General features: G+C 55.6%; 1 protein-coding gene across 2 annotated transcripts in view; it reads right to left on the bottom strand.

Annotated features, from left to right (window-relative positions):
* Positions 1–230: 230 nt before the first annotated feature.
* The window catches only part of Ttc7a (tetratricopeptide repeat domain 7A), a 108,366-nt gene continuing 88,434 nt past the window's right edge, over positions 231–20,162 (bottom strand). For both annotated transcript variants that reach the window (XM_040739056.1, XM_040739057.1), the window contains 3 exons: positions 18,827–18,961; positions 12,441–12,643; positions 231–2,113 (listed from right to left, as the gene is read on the bottom strand). In XM_040739056.1, the coding sequence (XP_040594990.1) occupies positions 1,892–2,113; positions 12,441–12,643; positions 18,827–18,961 (560 nt within the window). In that variant the 3' untranslated portion in view covers positions 231–1,891. The remainder of the gene's footprint in view (positions 2,114–12,440; positions 12,644–18,826; positions 18,962–20,162) is intronic.

Below are 20,162 nucleotides of genomic sequence, written 5' to 3'. Positions count from 1 at the left end.
TTAGACCACTCTGGCTCCTCCTAGCACTCCAAGGCCCTGGCCCTCACCTCACTGTTCACCTGACCCGGCTCTCCTATAGGAGCCCCAGACCATCTAGGAAGCTGGCCGCCTTTCTCCTCCAGACCCTTCTCCCCACCACCCTCCCAGGCTCCCAGGCCCTTGGGCTTCTCCGACAGGGCCTCCTCCCCACTGTGCTGCATGCCGGATAAAGGAACACACCACACAGACAGTCCTGTTTCCCCTTCAAGGATCTTTTATTCAATTTTCGAGGTCACTGTCAGGTACCGGGCCCTGTCCCCCATTCCCAGAGAGAGAACGCTTAGTCAGAATGCATTTGGTATCTTTCCCGCTGCCAAGATTAACCGTTTCTTCAAGGTATACCAACAGTATCTGCTTACGCTTTACTTTTTCTAACAGAATTCCATAAAAATATAGATATCTAGCACATATATCTATCTATACTTATATACACACATACACAGAGACTCTTCGACCAAGAGACCAAGGACTGAATATCCTCCCTCTGGCCTGGGGCTGTGGCCAGGAGACGCAAGCTCTCGGGGGACATGAGGGGGACACGCAGTACAGGACAGAGCCGGGCTACAACCGTCTTCTCTGTCCAAGGAAGCTGAGGCTAGCCACGGTGAGCCAGGCAGCTCTCAAACCCTTTCTACACATTTTAAAATGACAACAAAGTTAACCTGAGGGAGATTATTCCAACCAGAGTGCGGGGCGGACAGAAAGGGGCTGGCTTCCTAAGAGAAAGTTCCAGAAGCGAGGTGGCGGGTTGACAAGCCTTTGAGGGACTTCTGCCCGGCAGCCTGGACACAGCGAGGGAAGGTAAGTCAGGTTCCTCCCCCCCACCCACGCATGGCCTCTGTGGGGATCCGGGCAGAGGAGTCTAAAAGGCCATTTGGGTCACCCAACAAAGCCCAGGGTGACAACTGGGCTGTGTGGATGATGTGTATTGGGGTAAGTCCTATAGATAGTCACTTCGATGTCACTCACTCCAGGGGGACCTGTACTGCAGGGAATGTGTACTCGAGGTACTAGAAGTGGCGAGGTCAGAACCCTGTTTTGTATTCCAAGGCCTATCCTAGAGGCCATTGGCATGAGGCCCGTGGAGCCCACTGGCTGGTAATGTTTCCAGGGAGACAGGCGTGGGTGAGAATGGAGGACTTAGGGACTGTGTTTAGGAGGCCTGGCCTCACACAGTCCCCAAAAGCACTTGGTGGCACAGAGAAAGCACACGGAGCCCTTAGGAAACCTCCCCACAGAGGCGACACTGGGCATCCAACAAGGCTAATTCAATCTGACCCCGTAGCCCACTTTCCTCCGGGTGTCTGGGACTTCAAGCTGTGGCCATCCTGGGCAAGGCCCAAGAACAGATTTCAAGCTTGCACTGCCCTGAGATCGGATGGGGGAAGTGAGTCAGAGCTTCTCCGGCATGTCATGTCACCGCTCTGTAAAGTAACTTAGATTCAAGCCAGCTTGTCTCCCAAGGCACCAGGAAAGGCCAGAGAGAGGGCATCTGGTGGGTTAATTTCTATGACACACCAACTCAAGACTGGTTCATAGGAAAGCAGGAAATCTGGGGGTGGGGGTGTCAGAGCAGTGAGGGCTTGGGGCCAAACACACCTTTTTCCTAAAGGGCCCCGTGCACAGCAACACCACAGTGTCAGCTTCCGGGGAGCAAGGCATTTGCTTTGGATGCAAATCTTGTCCGCCCAGCTTTAGATGGGCCTCAGGCCTAGCTGGCCCAGGTGGGCGGGGCTGGGGCGGAGAACTGGCATCACGGCCTGTGGAAGTGTTCACCGATCATCTATTCCCTGAGCCCCCCTGCAAGCGCAGCTGCCGCCCCTGCCTCCTGCCTGTGCCTGGCCCACTGCGCTCACAGCTCTCTGGGGATGATGGAGAAGGGCACCACGGGGCTGCTGGCCTCCAGCTCCAGGGCAGTGAGGAAGCAGTCCACGGCGGCCTCGCTCTGGCCCTGGTCCTGCAGCACCTGTCCTAAGCCCTGCCAGGCCTCGTGGCAGGTGCTCTGTCTCTCCACGGCATCCCGCAGCACCTTCTGGGCCAGGCTCTTGTGGCCCAGCTGACTCAGCACCAGACCCTAGAAATGAAGCACAGAGCAGGGTCAATGAGACCTGGGCAGGGGGAGCCCAGCAAACATCGAGAGAGTCAGCAGCAGGTCGCTCCTGGCCGCCAGCCAGAGAGGCCCCGGCTTGGCCACAGGCAAAGGACCATGCCCTTTATCCATGCAAAACCTAGCTGTCCCCAACCAAGCCCTGCTTCAGCCCTGTAGGAACTAGGTTCCCTTTATCCTCAGGAGACTCAAGTCCAGACCTGATTTTTGAGAGGCTCCATGTGGGGGATTCTGGGCCCTCAGTTCACCCTTCCACAAGTGGGGTTAAAAGTTAATGAAAACTATCCCAGCATGGCTACTTGGGATGACACAACCGAAGACAGTGGACGCAAAGCTGCCCAAGAAAACTGGCCAGGGGCACGCTGCCTGCAGCATGGAGCTGCCCCGCGCCCCAGGGGCACCCCAGGAGCGTGAGGCCCATCAGCCTGTGACAGCGGGGCGCTTCTCTGCTGGCATCAGCATCCTGTCTTCCTGGGGGATTGCCGGGTCCCGAGAGCCACGCACCCAGCAGAGCCCACGCTGGCAGGTGAGGGGCATGGGGGGGGGGGGGGGGAAGGGTCCGGGTGGTGAGGGACGGAAGACTCTGGATGTCCGAGGCCAGAAGCCTGGCCTTGCACTTTAGCTCAACTGAGTCAAAACTAGAGGAAGTACCAGTCACAAGGGGGTGGAAATAAAACACACAGCCTTGCCCATCCTCCCCACCCCCCACACACTGGGGACAAGGGACAGGGTGACGGGGCACGGGGAAGGCCTCAGGTCCCTGATAGGCTACTGTGTACCATTCCACGGGTCTCTCTGCCAAGCTCTGAAGGCATCCCAAGATGCTGGGTCCTGCCCTTGTTCCAAAGGGTTGAGGTAAACCTCCAACTCTGACTTCCTGGGTAGGGTGCCGGGAGCTGTCTCTGCGCTTGAAGCCCCCCTCTCTGCAGCACGCCCACTGACGGCCATGTACATTTTTAGCTGGATTATCTTCCTCCTCCCTAAGCTCCCCAGAGTTAGGCCTTCGGTTGCTATGGAGACGCAAGAAAGATGTACATGGCTGACTTCATAAAGTCCTAAGAGAGCTTGGAACATGACCAATTAGTCAAGAGAGATGGCACTCAGGAAGACTGGAAGAGGTGTCTCCGGAGGTGCCAGCTGGAGGTCCTGGGGCCAGGGAGCAGGAAAGGCAGAACTGACTTCCAGATGGACGGCACCCTCCTGTGACCCTAAGCAGACCCACATCCAAGGAGCGACTCAGCTCAAACAACCTCAAGCTTTAGAAGGGCCCGTGGGGGCAGGGCGTAGCCTCCAAGGGCTCTGGACCTGACCAGCACCACAGCATGCTGACTCAGGGCTGCCAGAAGCAGGGGCAGTGTCTGTCTGGCCGGCAGTGCTCCAGGCCACGCTGCTCTGCCCACATGGCTCAGGGCAGGACCCCGAGTAGCTCACAGTGGAACAGGACCCATAGCGGGGGCGGGGGGGAGAGGAAGGTTCTAGCTGCTGGCTACCAGACACCAAAATGAAGGACCAAGAAACAGGAGTTCTGCAGCCTATGAATGCCGCCCACAGGGAGTGACAGAGGCCAGAGGGGTCAGCAGGGCCTACCAGAGGGGGTGACACCTTCTTCCACAGCAAGCTTTGCTGGCAAGAAGAGTCCCACCACAGAGGAGTCCGAACCCCTCTGGGTCCCTAGCTGAGCCTGCTACGCGCCTATCATCCCAGCCCCTTGGAGGCTGAGGCGGGAGGATAACAAGTTCAAGGCCTGCCTGGGCAACTCTGTGAAGCCACAGAGAGCTGTGGGTGTAGCTCGGTGGTACACAGTTGCCTAGTGTGTGGGAGGCCTTAAATCCAATCCCGGCATGACAAAGAGAGGAAAAGAAAAGGTATGGGTGTGTGGGAGGGAGCCAGATGTGTCCGCAGGCTGAGCGTGTGTCTCAGGAGAGGACAAAGCCCAGGGCTCAGCAGCCAGAAGGCCGGCTGGGTTGAATTCCAGCCCTGCCATTGACACGTACCGTGACCCCAGCAAATGGTCATCACCCTTTTCCTCTCTGTGAGCTGGGGGATGGGACAGTCCTTCCTCACAGGGCCACTGAGAATTCTGGAAGGATGGATTGGGAAAAGGCACAGCCAGTCTCACAGAAGGAGAATGGGGGGCATGATGACAGGGGACTCGTGTCCGTGTCCTTAGAGGTGGGGAGATGGCAGCGTCCTCCTGTTGGGAGGAGCCGTGCAGCAGATCTGGCTCATGTGCCCCTGTTCCCACATGCTGACCTTAGACCCTGAAAGAAGACACCAGGCCAGGCTGGGGTCAGGCTAAGGCCTGGAGGCCCAGGGCCTGTAAGGGGATCTGCGGCCACCTGCCCCTGACACCAACAGCATTTGTGTTTGGTAGCAACTCGGTGCTGTTTGCTGCCTGACAACTGGGTGGGACCCAACCACAGGAAGCCTCCAGGCCTCACCTGCTGTCCCCAGCCGGGCGCTGCCCCAGGGTCTGTCAGCACTCTCCCGGCACCTCACTGGCGGTGAGAACAGGTCTCCAGGGAGATGGTGGGAACACAGTTCTGTCCATATGTCCCCACTGAACCCTGTGTCCCTCCCTGCCTCGTCCCTCATCTGTTGAGAGGGATCTAGCTCCGAGAAGAGGCCCTTAGCTTCTGGCCCTACACCATGGTGTCACGACCGGGCTGGCCACTCACAGGGATTTGGTAGCCACTGGCAAGTTATCTGTGACCACAAACACTACAGCTGGAAGGTGCACTTGGGCAAGATGCACTTGTCCCACTGAGGAGGGACAGGCCTACGTTCAACGTCTCCAGAAATCCCTCTCAGGGCGGGCCCATATCCGAGTCTCAGGGCTCTGCTCTCCCTGGAAGCCTTTCCCGAGGACAGCAAGCCTCAGGAGACACCGCCTCCCTGTCACATTAGGTCACCATGGGGCTCCCGTGTGCCGTCCCTGGCCTGTACTCCAGGACGAGAGGGACAGCACCATCTTCCTGCCAGTCTTTCTGTGCTAAGCTGGGCAGTGTGGCTCAACAGAAGCCAGGTGGGAGAGGCCTGGTCAGAAAGCCAAGGACACCTGGCTCTGCCTTCAGGGCATCCCTGGGCCAGGAGGGACGGGTCCATGCCTCGCTCAAGTCAGTCTGGAGACAGTCTGAGGGATAGGGGGGCATTTCCCAGTTAGGAGTCTGGTTTTTTGTTGAGCTGCCGATTCGAACTGAGGCTACATTTTGGAATAGAGAGAGGGTCTTGCTAGGCTTTTCCTATGCTCTGCCACTTAACACTGTGTCACCCCATTGATCCAGGGCCCCAGGATGTCTCCTAGATCAAAGACACAGCAGAAAGGCCAGCGGGATTGGGCACAACTTTATCATCTTTTGGGGAGCCTACCCTGGGAGCAGGAGTTAGCTCTAGGCCGGCTGTGGGCCATGCCGAGTGTTCCTCCCCAGCCCTGCCCTTAAGTATTTATAGAAGCTATTTTGGGTTTCTTTCTGAGCTCCAGGCACATTCCTGGGATTCTGTAACAGCCTTTCCATCTGGGAAGCTGGGAATCAGCTGGGAGGCTGCCGGAGACGGCAGGTCCCTGGAGGCCCTGTGTGAAGGCACTAGAGCAGGCGCAGAAGAGCCATTGCACTGGAAGGCTCCCCTTCAGGTGCTCTGGGGAGGCTGTGAGCCTCTAGGTCAGTGCTGGCTCCAGGTCTGATCAGGTGTGTCACCTTCAACACCTTTATCCTGCCCGCCCAGACTGGGGACACACCCTGAAGTCCTGCATCCCTTCCAGACCATGGCCCCTAGAGTCATAGAACAGTTGTACTTCCCTGTTGGAAGCAAAGGACAGGACTCTTTCCAGACCCACCCAGTGCCCAGCTGATGTATTAGGTCTTTTGAAGAGGCCCTCGCCTGGAAGGTACCCAGATCACCCGGGAGCCCAGCCTAGGAGGGTCTTGTCAAGAAGCTGGTAGCTGCTGCCTTGTATTGCAAAACCCACGCCCATTCCGTTCTCTTTGTGGGTCTCTGGGGTGCAGTGCAACGGTCTACAGGCCCAGCTGGCTTCTCTGATCAGCTGGGGCTGCCTGCCTTCCAAGGGGGCTCTGGGCTAAGGGGCCAAAAGCACTGGACTGCCCAGAACAGGACGCATCGTGGGACTCGGAAGCCTTTGCGGGCCACCTCTGGCCAAAGCTGGCCTTGACTCACCCTCTCAAGTCCTCAGGGGTAGAACAGGAGGCTGCACTTTAGTGGAGCGACAATAGCCATTTGAGGACGGGAGGCTTGGGGGTTGCACCCTGTGGTGGCCTCCGGACAGTCTTTCCCATTCCTTTGTTGATAAAATGGATTCTGGAGCAAAATCACGCTACTGTGCCCAGTGGTCACCACGATCCGAGCCTGTGCCCAGCCAGATAAAGCCTGGCAGGGTGGGGTGGGGGTGGGAGAAGACTCTGAACCCTGGTCTGTCTGATGCTGGGGTGGTAGCACCTTGCTCTACCACCTAGAGAGCGCCCAGAGCTCTTTTCCTCCTCCATTTCTGTTTGCCACAAGGAGCGTGCCTCCAGGGAGAAGTGGGGAGGAGCTGCCAATGAAACACCTCATCTGGGGATCAAATGGCCCAGACGGTCCCACCGAACGATCCTGTCCACCAGACAGACGAAAGCCTCAATCAATGGCTTCCCCAGGTACGGTCCCCACAGTCCTCCCAACCCCCATTCTCCACAAAAGACAAGAGGTCTGGTCTTCCCCCTCCGCAGCTGCCTGCAGTGCATCTCAGCTCAGGTCCCCGCTTTGGTCCCCGTGTCATCCATTACTCTGTCCCACGTTACAGAACCTTCACGAACGGCGGGGCACCAGGTTTCACTTCTCAGCCTCTCAGGACACTCCTCTTGTGTCAGCAAACAGATGGTGAACCAGCCTGGCAGGGTGACAGCGAGCACTGGGCCAGCAGAGCGCCTGGCCAGAGCCTGTCACCACAGCTACCTCAGAGCAGCCAACATAAGAGACTGCAAGACAAGGCCGCAAATCCCCCCTTCTCTCTGCTCGGATCATCTTGGGAAGCAGCCACTCCCTCCCTTGGCTAAGGTCAATGTGGCCTTGCACTGTATTCATTTGGTCCCGTCCACAAATCACGTGGGGCCTGTGTCCTGAATCTGTGCCTCGGGCTCATCTCTCTGGGGGACTTGGTGAGCCGCAGGTTGGGTGCAATGCGGCTCTGAGCTCGGCTCAGCCGAGAGCAGCAGCGGGACATGGCCCAGGCGGGCCACTTCCAAAGTGAGAAAGGTACAGATGGCCTCAGCCACCGGCCCCTGACCTTCACAGTTGCTGAACCTCACTGTAACAGCAGCCCTAATGTACCGGGCACAGCCACCCCCATTTTACAGCCAGGAACGGGAACCTCTGAAAAGGGGAAGGAACCTCGGCCGAGGAACACAGTGAGCAAAGCAAGCGTAGGTCAGCTTCCGGCCAGCTCCCTCTAAAACCGTGCCCGCTAACCAGCGCCGGAGCAACCCCCGGGGGATTCTGGCCTCTATCTTGGCCTTCCTCTCCCTCCTTCCCTCCCCAGCTCCCTACTGATCAATTTTCCCCGGAACTACAAGGCAGTTTGTACCAAAGACCCCACGCTGATATGACGGGGTCCGACAGAAGCCCACCCGGCTGACGGCAGGGCCAGAGTTTAGGCTGCTTCCCACTGTGGGACCCCACGCAGACTCGGCAGCCTTCAGCTCACCCGAGCCCTCAAACGCACTCTGGAGTCACCGGGGCCAAGATTATCGTCCCCTTGACAAAAAAAGAAGAAAGCCTAAGCCTAAGCTGGGCCAGGTTGGCCATCTCTGGCTTGTCACCCCTAGAATCCAGTACCGCTCCTCCAGTACTGGGAAGGCTGGGTGGGGTTGCGACACAGGCCTTCATCACCAGAGCCCAGCTCTCTGGCCGCAGGAGCCTGTCCTCGGTGCTGAAGGGGCACGGGGGCGGAAAGATGTCTCTGGGGCCACTTCCGGTCCCCCAGGGCGGTTGCTGGACGCTGTCCCGACTGGACCCACAAAGGAGAATAGTTGAAGTCACTCTGCTATTGAGGAGGAAGGAGGTGGCAACAGAGGTACCTCCGCACCTTTCCAGGGCACGTAGAAGAAGAGAGAACCTCATCCCTGGGCATCAGACTACGAGCTGAAGCCAACGTGGGTCTCCCACTATGGCTGCACCGCCTGAGGAGGAGAGGTTCTGGGAGAACCTGCAGCTGACTTCCCAACAAGAGAGCAGGAGTCTGTGTCTCTAGAGTCCATCCCTAGGAAGGCAAGACGGGTGCTACCCACAACACCTTGCATGCCCATGAGCACCCATTCAGGGCTGAGGGGCCTCAAGTTGCCTGGGGAGCACAGAAGCACCTTGCACTCCTTAGGCCAGCCAAGGGTGGAGGGAGGGAGTGCGCCCATCTGTGGCCAGAGCTTGAGTCTTCCCTAGTGGAGCTGAAGGGCTGCAGAACATACTATTCCTACATAGCTCAAAGGCTATTTTGAGCTAAAGGCAACCGAAAAGAAGCAGACACAGGGAAAACCAAGCCTTCTGCCCATTTGCCTAAAAGCAAATAAAGACATTTACAAAGTCCCCTTTCATCTCTACCAGAGGGACAAAGGCTGGTTGCAGAAACCAACATCAGGCCCTTATGGGCCCCAGAATGGCACCACAAAATGTACCCAGCAGAGTTTACCCATGAGCCTCTGGCCACTATTACCATCCCATCTCTCTTCCCCGAACTGGCTGTCCCTAGTGACCCATGCTCCTACTCCCTTGTCTTGTCACCTCTCTAAAACTAAGTTTCCCACTGTAGACTGCCTAGGAGGGTGTTCCAGACTACCCCGGAGACTGTCATTCTGTCCGAATCCTCGTTCATTTACTACTGTCTGCTTCTGTCGTTCATTTGTCTTTTGTTGGGTGGGGGCCTGGGAGGGGGTGGAGTGACTGGCCACAACTCAGAACGCTGGGAAATGGAGTCAAATATCAACCTCAGGCTCACGAACAACCCATGACCCTCCCTGTTAAGGTGTCACCATAGGAACACTTCCTGGGAGGGCTCTCACTGACATGGCCGGTCCGCTGGCCACCGTCCAGGCTCCCGTATTCCTGTGTTAGAGGTGTCCGGTGCTGCCTAGAAGTTCTGTGAGAGAGATGCAGGGCAGGAGCCTGGGGTCTCTTCCTCCCCATCCTGAACACCTCCTCCTCCTCTGCTGAGGCGGACACTGCCTCTCGCTACTCATGCTCTGTGGGGCGGACAACGTCAGGCTGCTCAACCACATCCCAACACACCGCATCCCAGCACTCCAGCCGGGGAGCGCTTCCGGTAATGGTGGAGGGCGGAGACTGCCTGGCAGGCACTCCCACGACCTCTTCCTGTGATTTGATTTTGATTCAGAAACCACTCACTGACTGTGGCATAGGTGACAGCCTCCAGGACTAGAGGGACCATATTGCTATGGGCACAGCAGAGAGGATTTTTGCTTTGTTTTTTCTTTTCCTGGCACAGAACTGCCAAGGAAGCAAAGCCTTCTAGCCTGGTCTGGTGCGGCATCCTAACTCGCATGAAGGGAGAAGTCAGAACCAGGAAGAGCTTCCCCGTGGCATCCAGGGAGGGTGACAGAGGAAGAGAGCAGCAGATATCTGTCCCTGTCTTAGAAAACTTTGCAGCCTTCTGCCCCTCAGCAAGCTTTTCTTCTCCTGCTGTCTGCCAGCCCCGCCCTATGACTGCTGGGTCAAACCTGGCCCCCTACACAATACCCTAGGAATATCCCCACCCTCCTCTTTCCAGACCCCAGGGAGGGGGAACTTCCCGATGACTTCAGGAGAATTTTCCAGCCCAGGCTTGTTTGTGGCTGAAACCCCACGGGGAAGGATGGCTCTCCTATTTGCACCGACTACAGGTTGTGTTTTCACAAAGGTTCAGTGGTGTTGCAAAGCCAGAATGTCTTCCCCAGGAACCTTGGCAATAACTTCATGGTGGGGGACTGACACCCCTTTATGTTCTTTTCTTTGGATAATTCTCTAAGGACATATCTATCCCAGAATACACAAAATGATGTCTCTTTCATTTTTTTTTAAACAAGAAATTCTTGGTAGAAATATCAAGCTGACCTAACCTACTGGAAGTATTTTCCATTGTGTTATATCACATTTTAAAAGATTCCACACTCCACTGATGCTCAGTGAAGGCTGAGCTATGATTGATTAGTAATGTCTGTCAGTGGAGGGGATTGGAGAATAGTGGTCTGTATGCTGCCTTACCTCCTTTCCTATTCACTACAGACTTCCATACACATGATCTCATTTGATCAGAAAAACACTACAGTCTCGGGACAATTACTACCTACTCACAAAAGGGGACATCGGGGACATGGATGGAAGTTAAGTCTCTTCTTAAGTCACCCGAGGCCAGAGCCCAGATGTCCTGAGTTGCAGGCCAGCACAAGGGAGACATTTAGATGAGGGGAACACTGGAGATCAGCATGCTAAAAGCATTCACACGTCTTTAGGAAAATATGCTTAGTAAATCTTCCCCAGCCCTGCATTTGCTATTCTTTATGCATATGCGTAGGATGCTGGCAGGAACAAAGCCTGTGGAGAGGGGATGGGCTGCCCACACAGGAGCCGACTGCCCCTCTGCTTGCTGCTAACCGAGAGTGGGCAGGCTTGGCTCCGACTTGCTCCAATTTCATTAAGTCAACAAGGCACCCCAGGAAGTGAAAATGGACCATGTCAGTAACATTCTGCAGGGAGCTACTGTGGACAGCCATTCGGTTACCATGGAAACCCATGGCTGGCAACTGCTTCAATTTCAAGAAAATAGCTACAAACAATAATAAGCATAAATGAAAAAATGGTACGCCATCATTTTGAAATTGTACCTTGTTATTGGATTTTGCTGGGTTCGGGGGCTGAGACTGCAGACTCAGATCTGTGAATCATGCCAGCCCAGTCCTCCTCAATAATCAAGTTTTCTGGACATGACCCCTAGTGAGACATTAACCAGCAAAGCTGATGTCTGAAACGCAGGAGGAAGGGGGCTGTGCCTTGTAAAACAGGAAGGCCATGAGGCAGCTATGGGAAGAGACAGGGCTGTATGACGTTGTAGCCTGCGACTCCTTTATCTGGGGCTCAAAAAAGCAGCCTAAGAAGGAGTGAGGGCAGAGCAGGGAATCTTTGCTTGGTTCTGTTTTCAAGGACTTCTGGGTTTAGAGAGGATATAAAGCATCTTTGTATAGCCTTGCCCTATCCTCTCAAGTGATTTCTGAGTATACGTCTAAACGGCTTCTTGTTGGGGGAAAGTCCCCTCCTGGCAATGGAAACCCTCTGGCCACCAGGAACGATTCCCACCCTCATGCTCTCCCGGTGTCAGATGTCAGCCATTCCCAAGGTGAGGGGGCATCCAATCGGAACCGAGACCTCGACAGGACCTCCCTAACTGTGGGCTTCAAAATCATCCTTCCGGGAGCACTCATGCCTCTGCAGGTGGGCTAACTCCACGATACTGCTACTCTATTTGTCCTGATCTCTGCTCTCCAGAAGCAACTATGGAATGCAGGGGCAAAGATCATCTGTAGAGTCTTACTCTACCCGAGCGAGAAACACTATGATGCTTCCGGGACCATAGCATCTTCACTGGATGGCTGAGCCAAATCAAAGTTCAGAGACAGTGACTCATTCACCCACGATCACCCAAGGTAGAAGGTAGCGCTTCTCAGCTAACCCAACCTCCCCACCTGTGCAGGGGTGTAGGTGTGCCACTGTGCCCTTGGTACCCAAGTCCTGAATCCATGTTCTAGAACTGGCGCCTGGTGGACCCTTTTACAACCCAGGGGGGCATTTTCAATGTATACTCATGCCAGACCTGACATGGTTCACCCTTGAGAACCTTGAGTCCCCCAAGGAGACAGAGCACCCTCTCGGAATGGGAGAGGCAGCCCAGTGACTGGGGAGAGACTGAGGACCTTCACACAAGGCATTCTGGGAAATGCCTAGGGTCTGGGTTGGCTCCCAGGGTAAGGCTTTAACAAGTGGCTATGGAATCTTTGGGCGCGGATCACACAGAGATTTTCACAGCAACGTGGAAGCCACGAAAAATGCCAGCCAACCTTCTAGGTTTTCTTTTTCATCAGTGTAGACTCTGATAGGAGGGAAACAGCTCACACATACAGATAAGACACATACAGATGTCTCTCATAGCAGAGCTGGCGGGACGCCCCTTCCTAGAGATGCCTAGCAGCAGCAGCAGCAGAGGTGTTGGCGTGGAGGGGGAGGGGATGGGAAGGGAGGGGATGGGAAGGGAGCTGTGACTCACCAAGCTGAGCATGATGCACACGCCGTCCGGGTTCACGGTGAGCGCCTCCTTGTACAGCTTCTCAGCCTCCTCTAAGCTGCCCTTCACCTCAGCCAGCCGGCCTCGCATGTAGAGCACGGAGTGAGAGGTGGGGAAGAGGCCGGCAGCCTCTTGGATGCAGAAGCCTGCTTCCTTGAGGTGTCTCTGTTCCATGAACAGCTCAGCTGTGAAGACAGACGGGCCGCGGGGACTGAGTGGTGGATAAGTCAAAGGCAGCGGCCCCAGCCCACATCCCCGAGCCAAGAGAGCTGACGCTGAGCAGGGGAGTCGTGACACAAGGGTACCTTGCTATGAAGTGCAAGGGGGACACTGGGTACCGGGCTCCAAGCGCCTACTCCTGTCGGTCACCATGCCGGGTAACAACCCGCCACAGCCGATGCCACAGAAACGCTGGAGGAAGCACTTTCACCCTCACCCCCACTTTAGAAGCCCAGAACCACACACAGAGAGTAACAGACAGAGCCGGAGTCTGTGTCAGGCCGTCTGACTTCAGACCCGGCAGTGGGAATAGTGTGGCGCAGGGCTGCATGCATGCACGCATGCTTGCCTGTCGTAGACACGTTTCACTGTCCATTGCATTTGTCCATCTCTGGGCGGATGACAGGATGGGGACAGACCTAGTGAGTCTCAGCGTTTGCCAAGGAACTCACCAGGCCCTGGATATGCTCAGGATGAGGTGGGAGTGTGCCTGGAGGCCAGGAGGGAACTGTGAAGGATGGGGGGGGGGGGGGAGGGCAGAGAGATCTGGGGCCTCTGATGAGGCACACAAAGCTTAAACCAAGTGGTACAGTGACATGGCTACCACCTGTATTTAAAGAGGCGGACCGGGGGGGCAAACCCCAACCTCACAAGCCACAAGTCTCACTAATCCTCACAGGTCGTCTTAGAGGGAGGCATTCGCAATTATGAGATCTTCACTACAAACAATTAAGCTGAGTCAGGAGGGCTTTGCTCCCAGCCCCTCTTAGACAAAGGACAACTGCAGAACTGGCTTCTCCTTCCCTCACAGCCTCTTTAACGTGTGTGTGCGTGTACACGCACGCGCGCGCACACACATACACGCACGCACGGACACACGCACGCAGGCAGGCAGGCACACACCCTTCCTTGTGGCCTGCAGACAGCATCGGATCCCCAGGCGGGTCTAGAGGAAGAGGTGCTGTCTCTCCCATCCCCAGGCAGCCTGCAGAGCTGCAGACTTCAGCCCCACACTGCACAGGCGTTCGCCCACCACAGATACTTTTAGAAATGCTGCTCGCTGGCCCACTCTGCCTTTCTTTCCAAGCAGCCCCCAGGGCTCGGCTGCTCCCTCCCGGAGCTGGTGCCCCATGCGGAAGTCACAGAAGGATGGCAACACAGATGGGGAGCGCGGGAGGCCAGCGGAGTCTGGCTTGTGGCTCTGCCAAGAGCTTTTCCTAGCACGGGCTGAATGCTGAGGTTACGCCAGTTCAGAGCTCGTCTGGGGCGGAGAAGGTAACAGACATTTCCAATGGCAACTCCCAGGAAGAGGTGGACAGACCTGACCCAGGCATCCCTTCTGCCTGCCGGGGAGAGAGCCCAAGGAACTGTACTGTGCAGCAGGAGGGTTCTTAGGCAGGAAGGCTTACCTAAAGCTCAATGTAATCAGTTTGCCTCATCCCAAAATAGGACAGCATTTTCCTAATGGTGGTGAGGGAGCCAGGATAATCAGAGAAAAAAACCCAACAACTCAGAGCAGCCAAACTCTCACGTGACAGTTAGAGGGATGGGTCGACAACCAAGGCTCCTGTCCTTGCGGGCATCAGAAGATGGGGACCTCCCAGGGTAGGGCTGGCCAGCAGTCAGCGAGCTGGCTGTCTCCCTCTCAGCTTCCCTTTCTACTCTCCTGCTGGGCTTTGGCCAGGCTGTGCTCACGAGTGAGTGTGTAATGTACAACCACACTGAACACCGAGCACACGTCCAACACACCCGTAAGGAGGAAAACAGGGAAGTGCCGTGGGGACTGAGCCACTAAAACCCTTGAGAGGTCCAGGACAGTGAAATGACAGTAGCGTTTCTGGGTGTTACAGGTCAGGGTCACAGTGGTGCAGTCAGAGGGGCTGGTTCACAGTTGAGCAGGTAGAGACGAGGGAGGCCAACCTGCAGGCAGACTCCGCTGCGGCGGAGCCTCCGGAGTACAGCGGAGGAGACACAGGTGCCGAGTGAGGCTTGGTGCAGGCGGATGCCCACCACACACGCACACGCGCCTGAGGGGGGCGTTCTCTGTGGACAGGAGCTCTGAGGAGCTAGGGTTAGACTCTTGATGCCTAGACCTCACTCAGCAGCCTCACTTGGCTGTGTCATGACTCATTAAGCTGTTTACAACTTGCTGCCCTGGGCCTTGCAGCCCCCAGGAGACTGTCCCTGGTCCCCACCTTGGGTACTACTCAGTGTGCTCACATCAACAGATTTCAATTAGTGCTGGGGTCCCCCTGGGGCTTTCTGAGGCCCTGGGCCCAGCTGAGACGCCACACCCCAAGGAGCACTCCCTGGGAAGTGGGCTCCTTCTGCTCTCTGATGAGTCTCTTTACCAGTAGGAAGGAAGCCAGGTGACACGGCCCAGAGGCAGAGGCTGGTCTCCTGAGGGCTCTGGCCCAGTCCCCTCGGCAAGGTCTCAGACTTGAAAGCAGCCACACAGTCCTGGGGGCTTCCCCGTCTTCCTAGGCTCCGTGTCCCTGGGCAGGTGCCCTCTGCTCCTGCTTGCTCTTTTACCAAACATGGTGCTCTTAGCCAGCCGGCCAGCCGCGACTGCAGCAGGAACCTGGTGGCATGGTGCCCACCACTGCCTGGATCTTCCTCCTCCAGACCCGGCTGTCAGGCCCACCATGCCCACACCCATGTGTTCCCCTGGCCAGGGCTGGGTTAGTACTCGTTGCTACTAGCTTAGTCTTATCTAGGGCAGCTAGCAAACCTTTGTCAAAGCACATCCCTCCCCCAGCTCCCCGTCTCTCTTATGTTTCTGGTCTTCCTCCTCTTGGCTTCTGGGTTCGTCACTACCCTCCTCTGTGCTTTCTCTCCACAGGGTACAAATGGAAAGCATCTGCTCTCTGGGGCTTCGCAAGCTTTCCTTTTATCACTTCTTAGAGACATCCTGGCCTTACTTTGCCCAGAGCTGGTTCTGGGAGCCCTGCCACCCCTGCCAAGACCAGGGCTCTAGGCCCTAGGCTGGGGGCTAAGTTCACTCTCTGAGGCCCATTGCCACTTCTTGTCCTTAGGCTGGCCCGATGCTGAGGCCTCAGAAAAGAGAGGGAGCTGTGCAGGACCTGGGACAGGAGAGAAAATGAGGATCTAAAACAGTGCTGGTCAACCTGAGGGCCAGGACCCCTGTGGGTCCAAAGACCTTTTCTTGCCAGAGATTTACGTCACGGTTCATAACAGTAGCAACATTACAGTTATGAAGTAGCAATGGCATAATTTTATGGCCGGGGGAGTCGCCACAGCATGAGGAACTGTATTAAAGGGTCACAGTGTTAGGAAGGTTGAGAACCACCGCTCTAGCCGGAATCTGCCCTGCCTGGGGTTGACCTCCACAGTGAGGACATTTTAACCCATATCAAAGGGGGTAAGCATGGCTCCCCTTGAAGCAGGCCCTCAGGAGCTGTGGGCGCTCGGGATAAAGGTAGACAGAAAAGGACTGTGGGAGTAGGAAGGTGTGTGTGTGTGTGTGTGTGTGTCCTTATGGAAAGGACCTCTCCACACTGGAGACTCTGGAACACGCACGGGCCTGGTGCAGCTGCCCACGCTCACAGACCCACTGCCCAGGAAGCAGGGCCCCTACCACTCACCCCGGTGCAGATCTTCCTGCAGGCTGCGGGGCCTGAGGGGGTAGAAGGAGAAGGTGAGCGTGGGAGAGCAAGGCACGAAGCACGGCATTCCCAGTCAGAGTTGCTTCACGGTGGAACTCACTGACCACATTGGGCTGCAGTCCCCCCTGAACCAAACTGGGATTAGCTCATTCAGGAGCGATGAAGAACCAACCCCTTTCTTCCCTGCACATTCATAGCACCTGTTAGCAGTCGTGTGTGTGGGGGGGGGGGTGCTGAGGGGGGCTGATCACTCCATGCTTAGCCTGGGTCAGGTGGGGCGCTCTGGGGAGAAGTCGTGGCCTTGGTGATCTCCAACAGGAACTCAGTACATTCTGGTGAACACGGTGGCAGCCCAAGGGACGGAGGATACAAATGGGTCCCAACATGTTCACGATGAGGGACAGAGAACGCGATCTCTCACTCCCTTCTTGGCCGTGGAAGCTGTGCACCTGTCTATCCCTTGCTTCTGGGAGGACAGATCTCATGAATTACAGCGAGGCACAGGGACTTGCAGAATAATGCCAGAGTTCTTCGCAGTTAGGGACAGTCAAATAACAGAGTCCCGGCCAATGATCACAAGACGAAGCGATGCGTGCAAATTCTACTGTATGTCCCGATGGGCAGAATTTCCCTCCATGTTTATCATCTTCTGCCTCAGAGTGTCATGAGGAGTCACCGTGAGCCGTAGGGATGTGAGCAATACCCTAGGGACGGCGGGCATCGCCTGAGGCTGCCCTTTCTGTATTGTTGAAATAAACGTCGTATAAGACACCGCAGTTTTGGATCTGTGACCTCACCTGATCCATCTGCTGCTGAGACTATGTTTTCTTCCCAGCTCATACCTGCATCCATAGGCTGCTCTCAGACTTCTCTGTGCAGGGACATCTAACGTCCAAAGCAGAAAGGCTAACGTGCGACTTACTGAAAGGTGAGTTTATAGTGACACGGCCAAATTTTGCTCCAGGTCTTGAAAGGCCTTTCACTTTCCTTGGAGTTATTCCCGGCACACGCCACCACCCCAGTATGAGGCAATGCACCCGAGAAACCAAGGTGGTTTCAGACGCATCCAAGTGCAAATTCCAGACACATCCGGAAAGCGAAGGCTTAGGGAGCTACAGGCAGGGCTCACGGCTGCAGCCCTTGGAGCTCCCATGGCCTCGCTGCCTCCCACGCTGCCTCCCAGCATGGTCTCTGTTACGCCTCTCAGAAGGCGGGAGGGCTCCACAGCTCCCGGAAGAAAGCAGATACATCACTGTCCATCCCACCTTTACTTCCTTCAACATTCACCTTCTTACTGTGCAGCCCTAGCCCCTTGGGCATCCTAAGGAATCCTGGGATGCTAAGTGGGGCAATGTTTGTATTACTGCAATAGTCTAGGCTTCCTGTGAATCCCGGTCCATTCTCTTTCCCTCCAGATTCAGAGTCCACGACAAGAAGTGTGGGGGTTGGCTGCATACTAATGTGTCCATATGTGGACAGCACGCCATGAGTAGCCACCGAGCGTTCTAACCCTGACTTGCCAGTAACACCTATCCCAGGAAACGATTATCCACTTCCTGTTGCTTTCTACTCCACCCCTCCTTGGGGATGGCAGCCCCTGGGGCCCGGTCTTTGGCAGCTTTGGACCAAAGGCAGGATAGCCTCGTATAGGTTCAGGTCTCTCATTCTCCTCTACTCAGCCAAAGACATTGTATTCTGCTGTTCATTCTCATTCTTGACTCTCTTTCCCTGTCACCCGCCACTCCACAGTTCCGTTAGTGCCAAACACTTCCCAGCAAGTCACTCCTTGGCATTTCTGAGCCAAGCACGCAATCTGTGGGGCCTCACAGCTACACCGTGAACCCGAAAGGCGGCTGTGGAGGCCATGTGCTAGCGGTGGAACGCCCACTATGCGCCACACTTACTGCGTTGACCTGTGAGTCATTTCACCCCGGGGCTAGCCAGGTGTCAGCCTGCATGGGACTCTAATCCGGGTGACTCCAGCCAGGGCTTCCGGAAACCTATCCCTCTAGTACTCATTTGCCTGTGGGAACAGTGCTGGCTGGGGATCAAAAGGTATGTCACCTGGACAGCAGTCTCCTTGTCATTAGCTCTCTGGACTATTTATCCACACAGCCTCTCCTGACCTCAGACCTCAAACATTATTGCCACCAGGAACCTCTCAGGTAAGGGAGGCAGGCAATCTCTCCACAAGGCAAAGAAGAAAACCCAGTCAGCCAGACAAGGCAAGCAGAAACCTCAGGGGGAGGGAGGTGGGCCGACTTGTTCTTCTGGAATATTCTTCTCCTGGGGCACCTAGACAAGATCTCAGCATCTGAGTTCTGGGTGCAAACGTTCTCTGAGGCGGGGATGGGGGAGCTTGCGGGGGTAGGGAGAGTTGAGAAACAGAGCTGTAGAACTCAGGAGTAAAAGCCTCATCTGAAATCTCTACCTCCCCACCTTCATCGTCAAGGACGGGGCAGGGCTCTGGGTATCTGGTGGCTTCACATGCAGGTGGGCATGAGTGGATCAGGGGACACTCACCAGCCTGGAGCCAGATCTGTTCCAGCGTGGTCCACAGCTGCATGGGGCCCTGCTTTAGAACTGAGGTTGTTATGGTCAACTCCGACATGGCCTCCTCCAGCCTTGAGGCCGCAATAGATGATGCCCGCCGAGAGCCTGCCGAACAAGAGGGCATAGGGCTGAGTGGAAGCCAGGAAACCACATGCCGCTGGCCTAGGAGCAGTCAATGCCCAGCACCACAGAGCAGACAGGGCATCCAGGGCAGCTGCCAAAAACCAGCTTGCAGACCCTAGGGAGTGTCTTCTGCCCGTTCCTCTCCACAGGGGAAGAAAACAAATGTCAGGAAACACGCTGATCTCACTCCTGCCTTTAACACAGAAGAACAGAAAAATGACCCAAATGTTCAACCACGGGGGCTGATTAAGAATAAGTGAATGTGTAATCACAGAAGGCTCTGAAGGCATTACAACCAACATGCTGTGCGGCACGGGTATGTAGAAGCATTTTCTTTATTCAGGTGACTGGAGACCAGCTCATCACAACACAATCTAATTAAAACATGGGTGTTGCATGGCAAGAACGCCATAGAGGCCAGCGGTGGTGGCCCACGCCTTTAGTCCCAGCACTCGGGAGGCAGAGGCAGGTGGGTCTCTGTGAGTTCGAGGCCAGGCTGGTCTACAGAGCGAGTTCCAGGACAGCCTCCAAAACTACAGAGAAACCCTGTCTCAGAAAACCAAGGGAAAAAAGAAAGAAAGAAAGACCGCAAAGAGCCTTTTCTTGGGTGGTAAATGGAGGGCTGATTTTTTTTTTTCCTTTCTTCTTTTGTGGATTTTTGACTTTCTGTTTCCATAGTATACACTGTTTCACACACGTTAAGATCCCACCCATTTATAGCTGGGAGGAAAAGATCCTTGGGCAATGGCTCACAGCTAACCTACGCCCTCAGAGAACCTCTCTGGCTGTGGCTGTGGCCGTGCAGGCGGGACTCAGGATATATAGGCTGTTGACATTTGAAATTCCCTTGCAGGTGAAACACAAGCACTTTCTCTTTCTCAGAGGCAATAAAGGCCCCAATAAACTTAGGAGGCCTCGAGACAAACCAGAGATGACTGGTTTATAAGACAAGAACATGGGAAGCCCTGATAACGATGCAATTCTTCTCTCTTTAATTACAAGAGTCCCCCTCTCCCCCCCACACACCAGGCAGGCCCTTCCTTGGGGACGATTGTGGTTCCCCAAGCAGGCCCTTGACTGAACGATGTATGTTTGTAATTCCTGATCTCATTTGTGTTTCACAAGACCTGGGTGTCAGGGTGAGCTTTTCCAGTAAAGAGTCAAGCTGGAGGAGCTGGAGAGA

Source organism: Mesocricetus auratus, unplaced genomic scaffold (genome assembly GCF_017639785.1).
Source record: "Mesocricetus auratus isolate SY011 unplaced genomic scaffold, BCM_Maur_2.0 Super-Scaffold_100676, whole genome shotgun sequence".
Lineage (NCBI taxonomy): Eukaryota > Metazoa > Chordata > Mammalia > Rodentia > Cricetidae > Mesocricetus > Mesocricetus auratus.
Note: the sequence above shows the minus strand (reverse complement) of the source record. Positions and strands in the feature narration are given on the sequence as shown.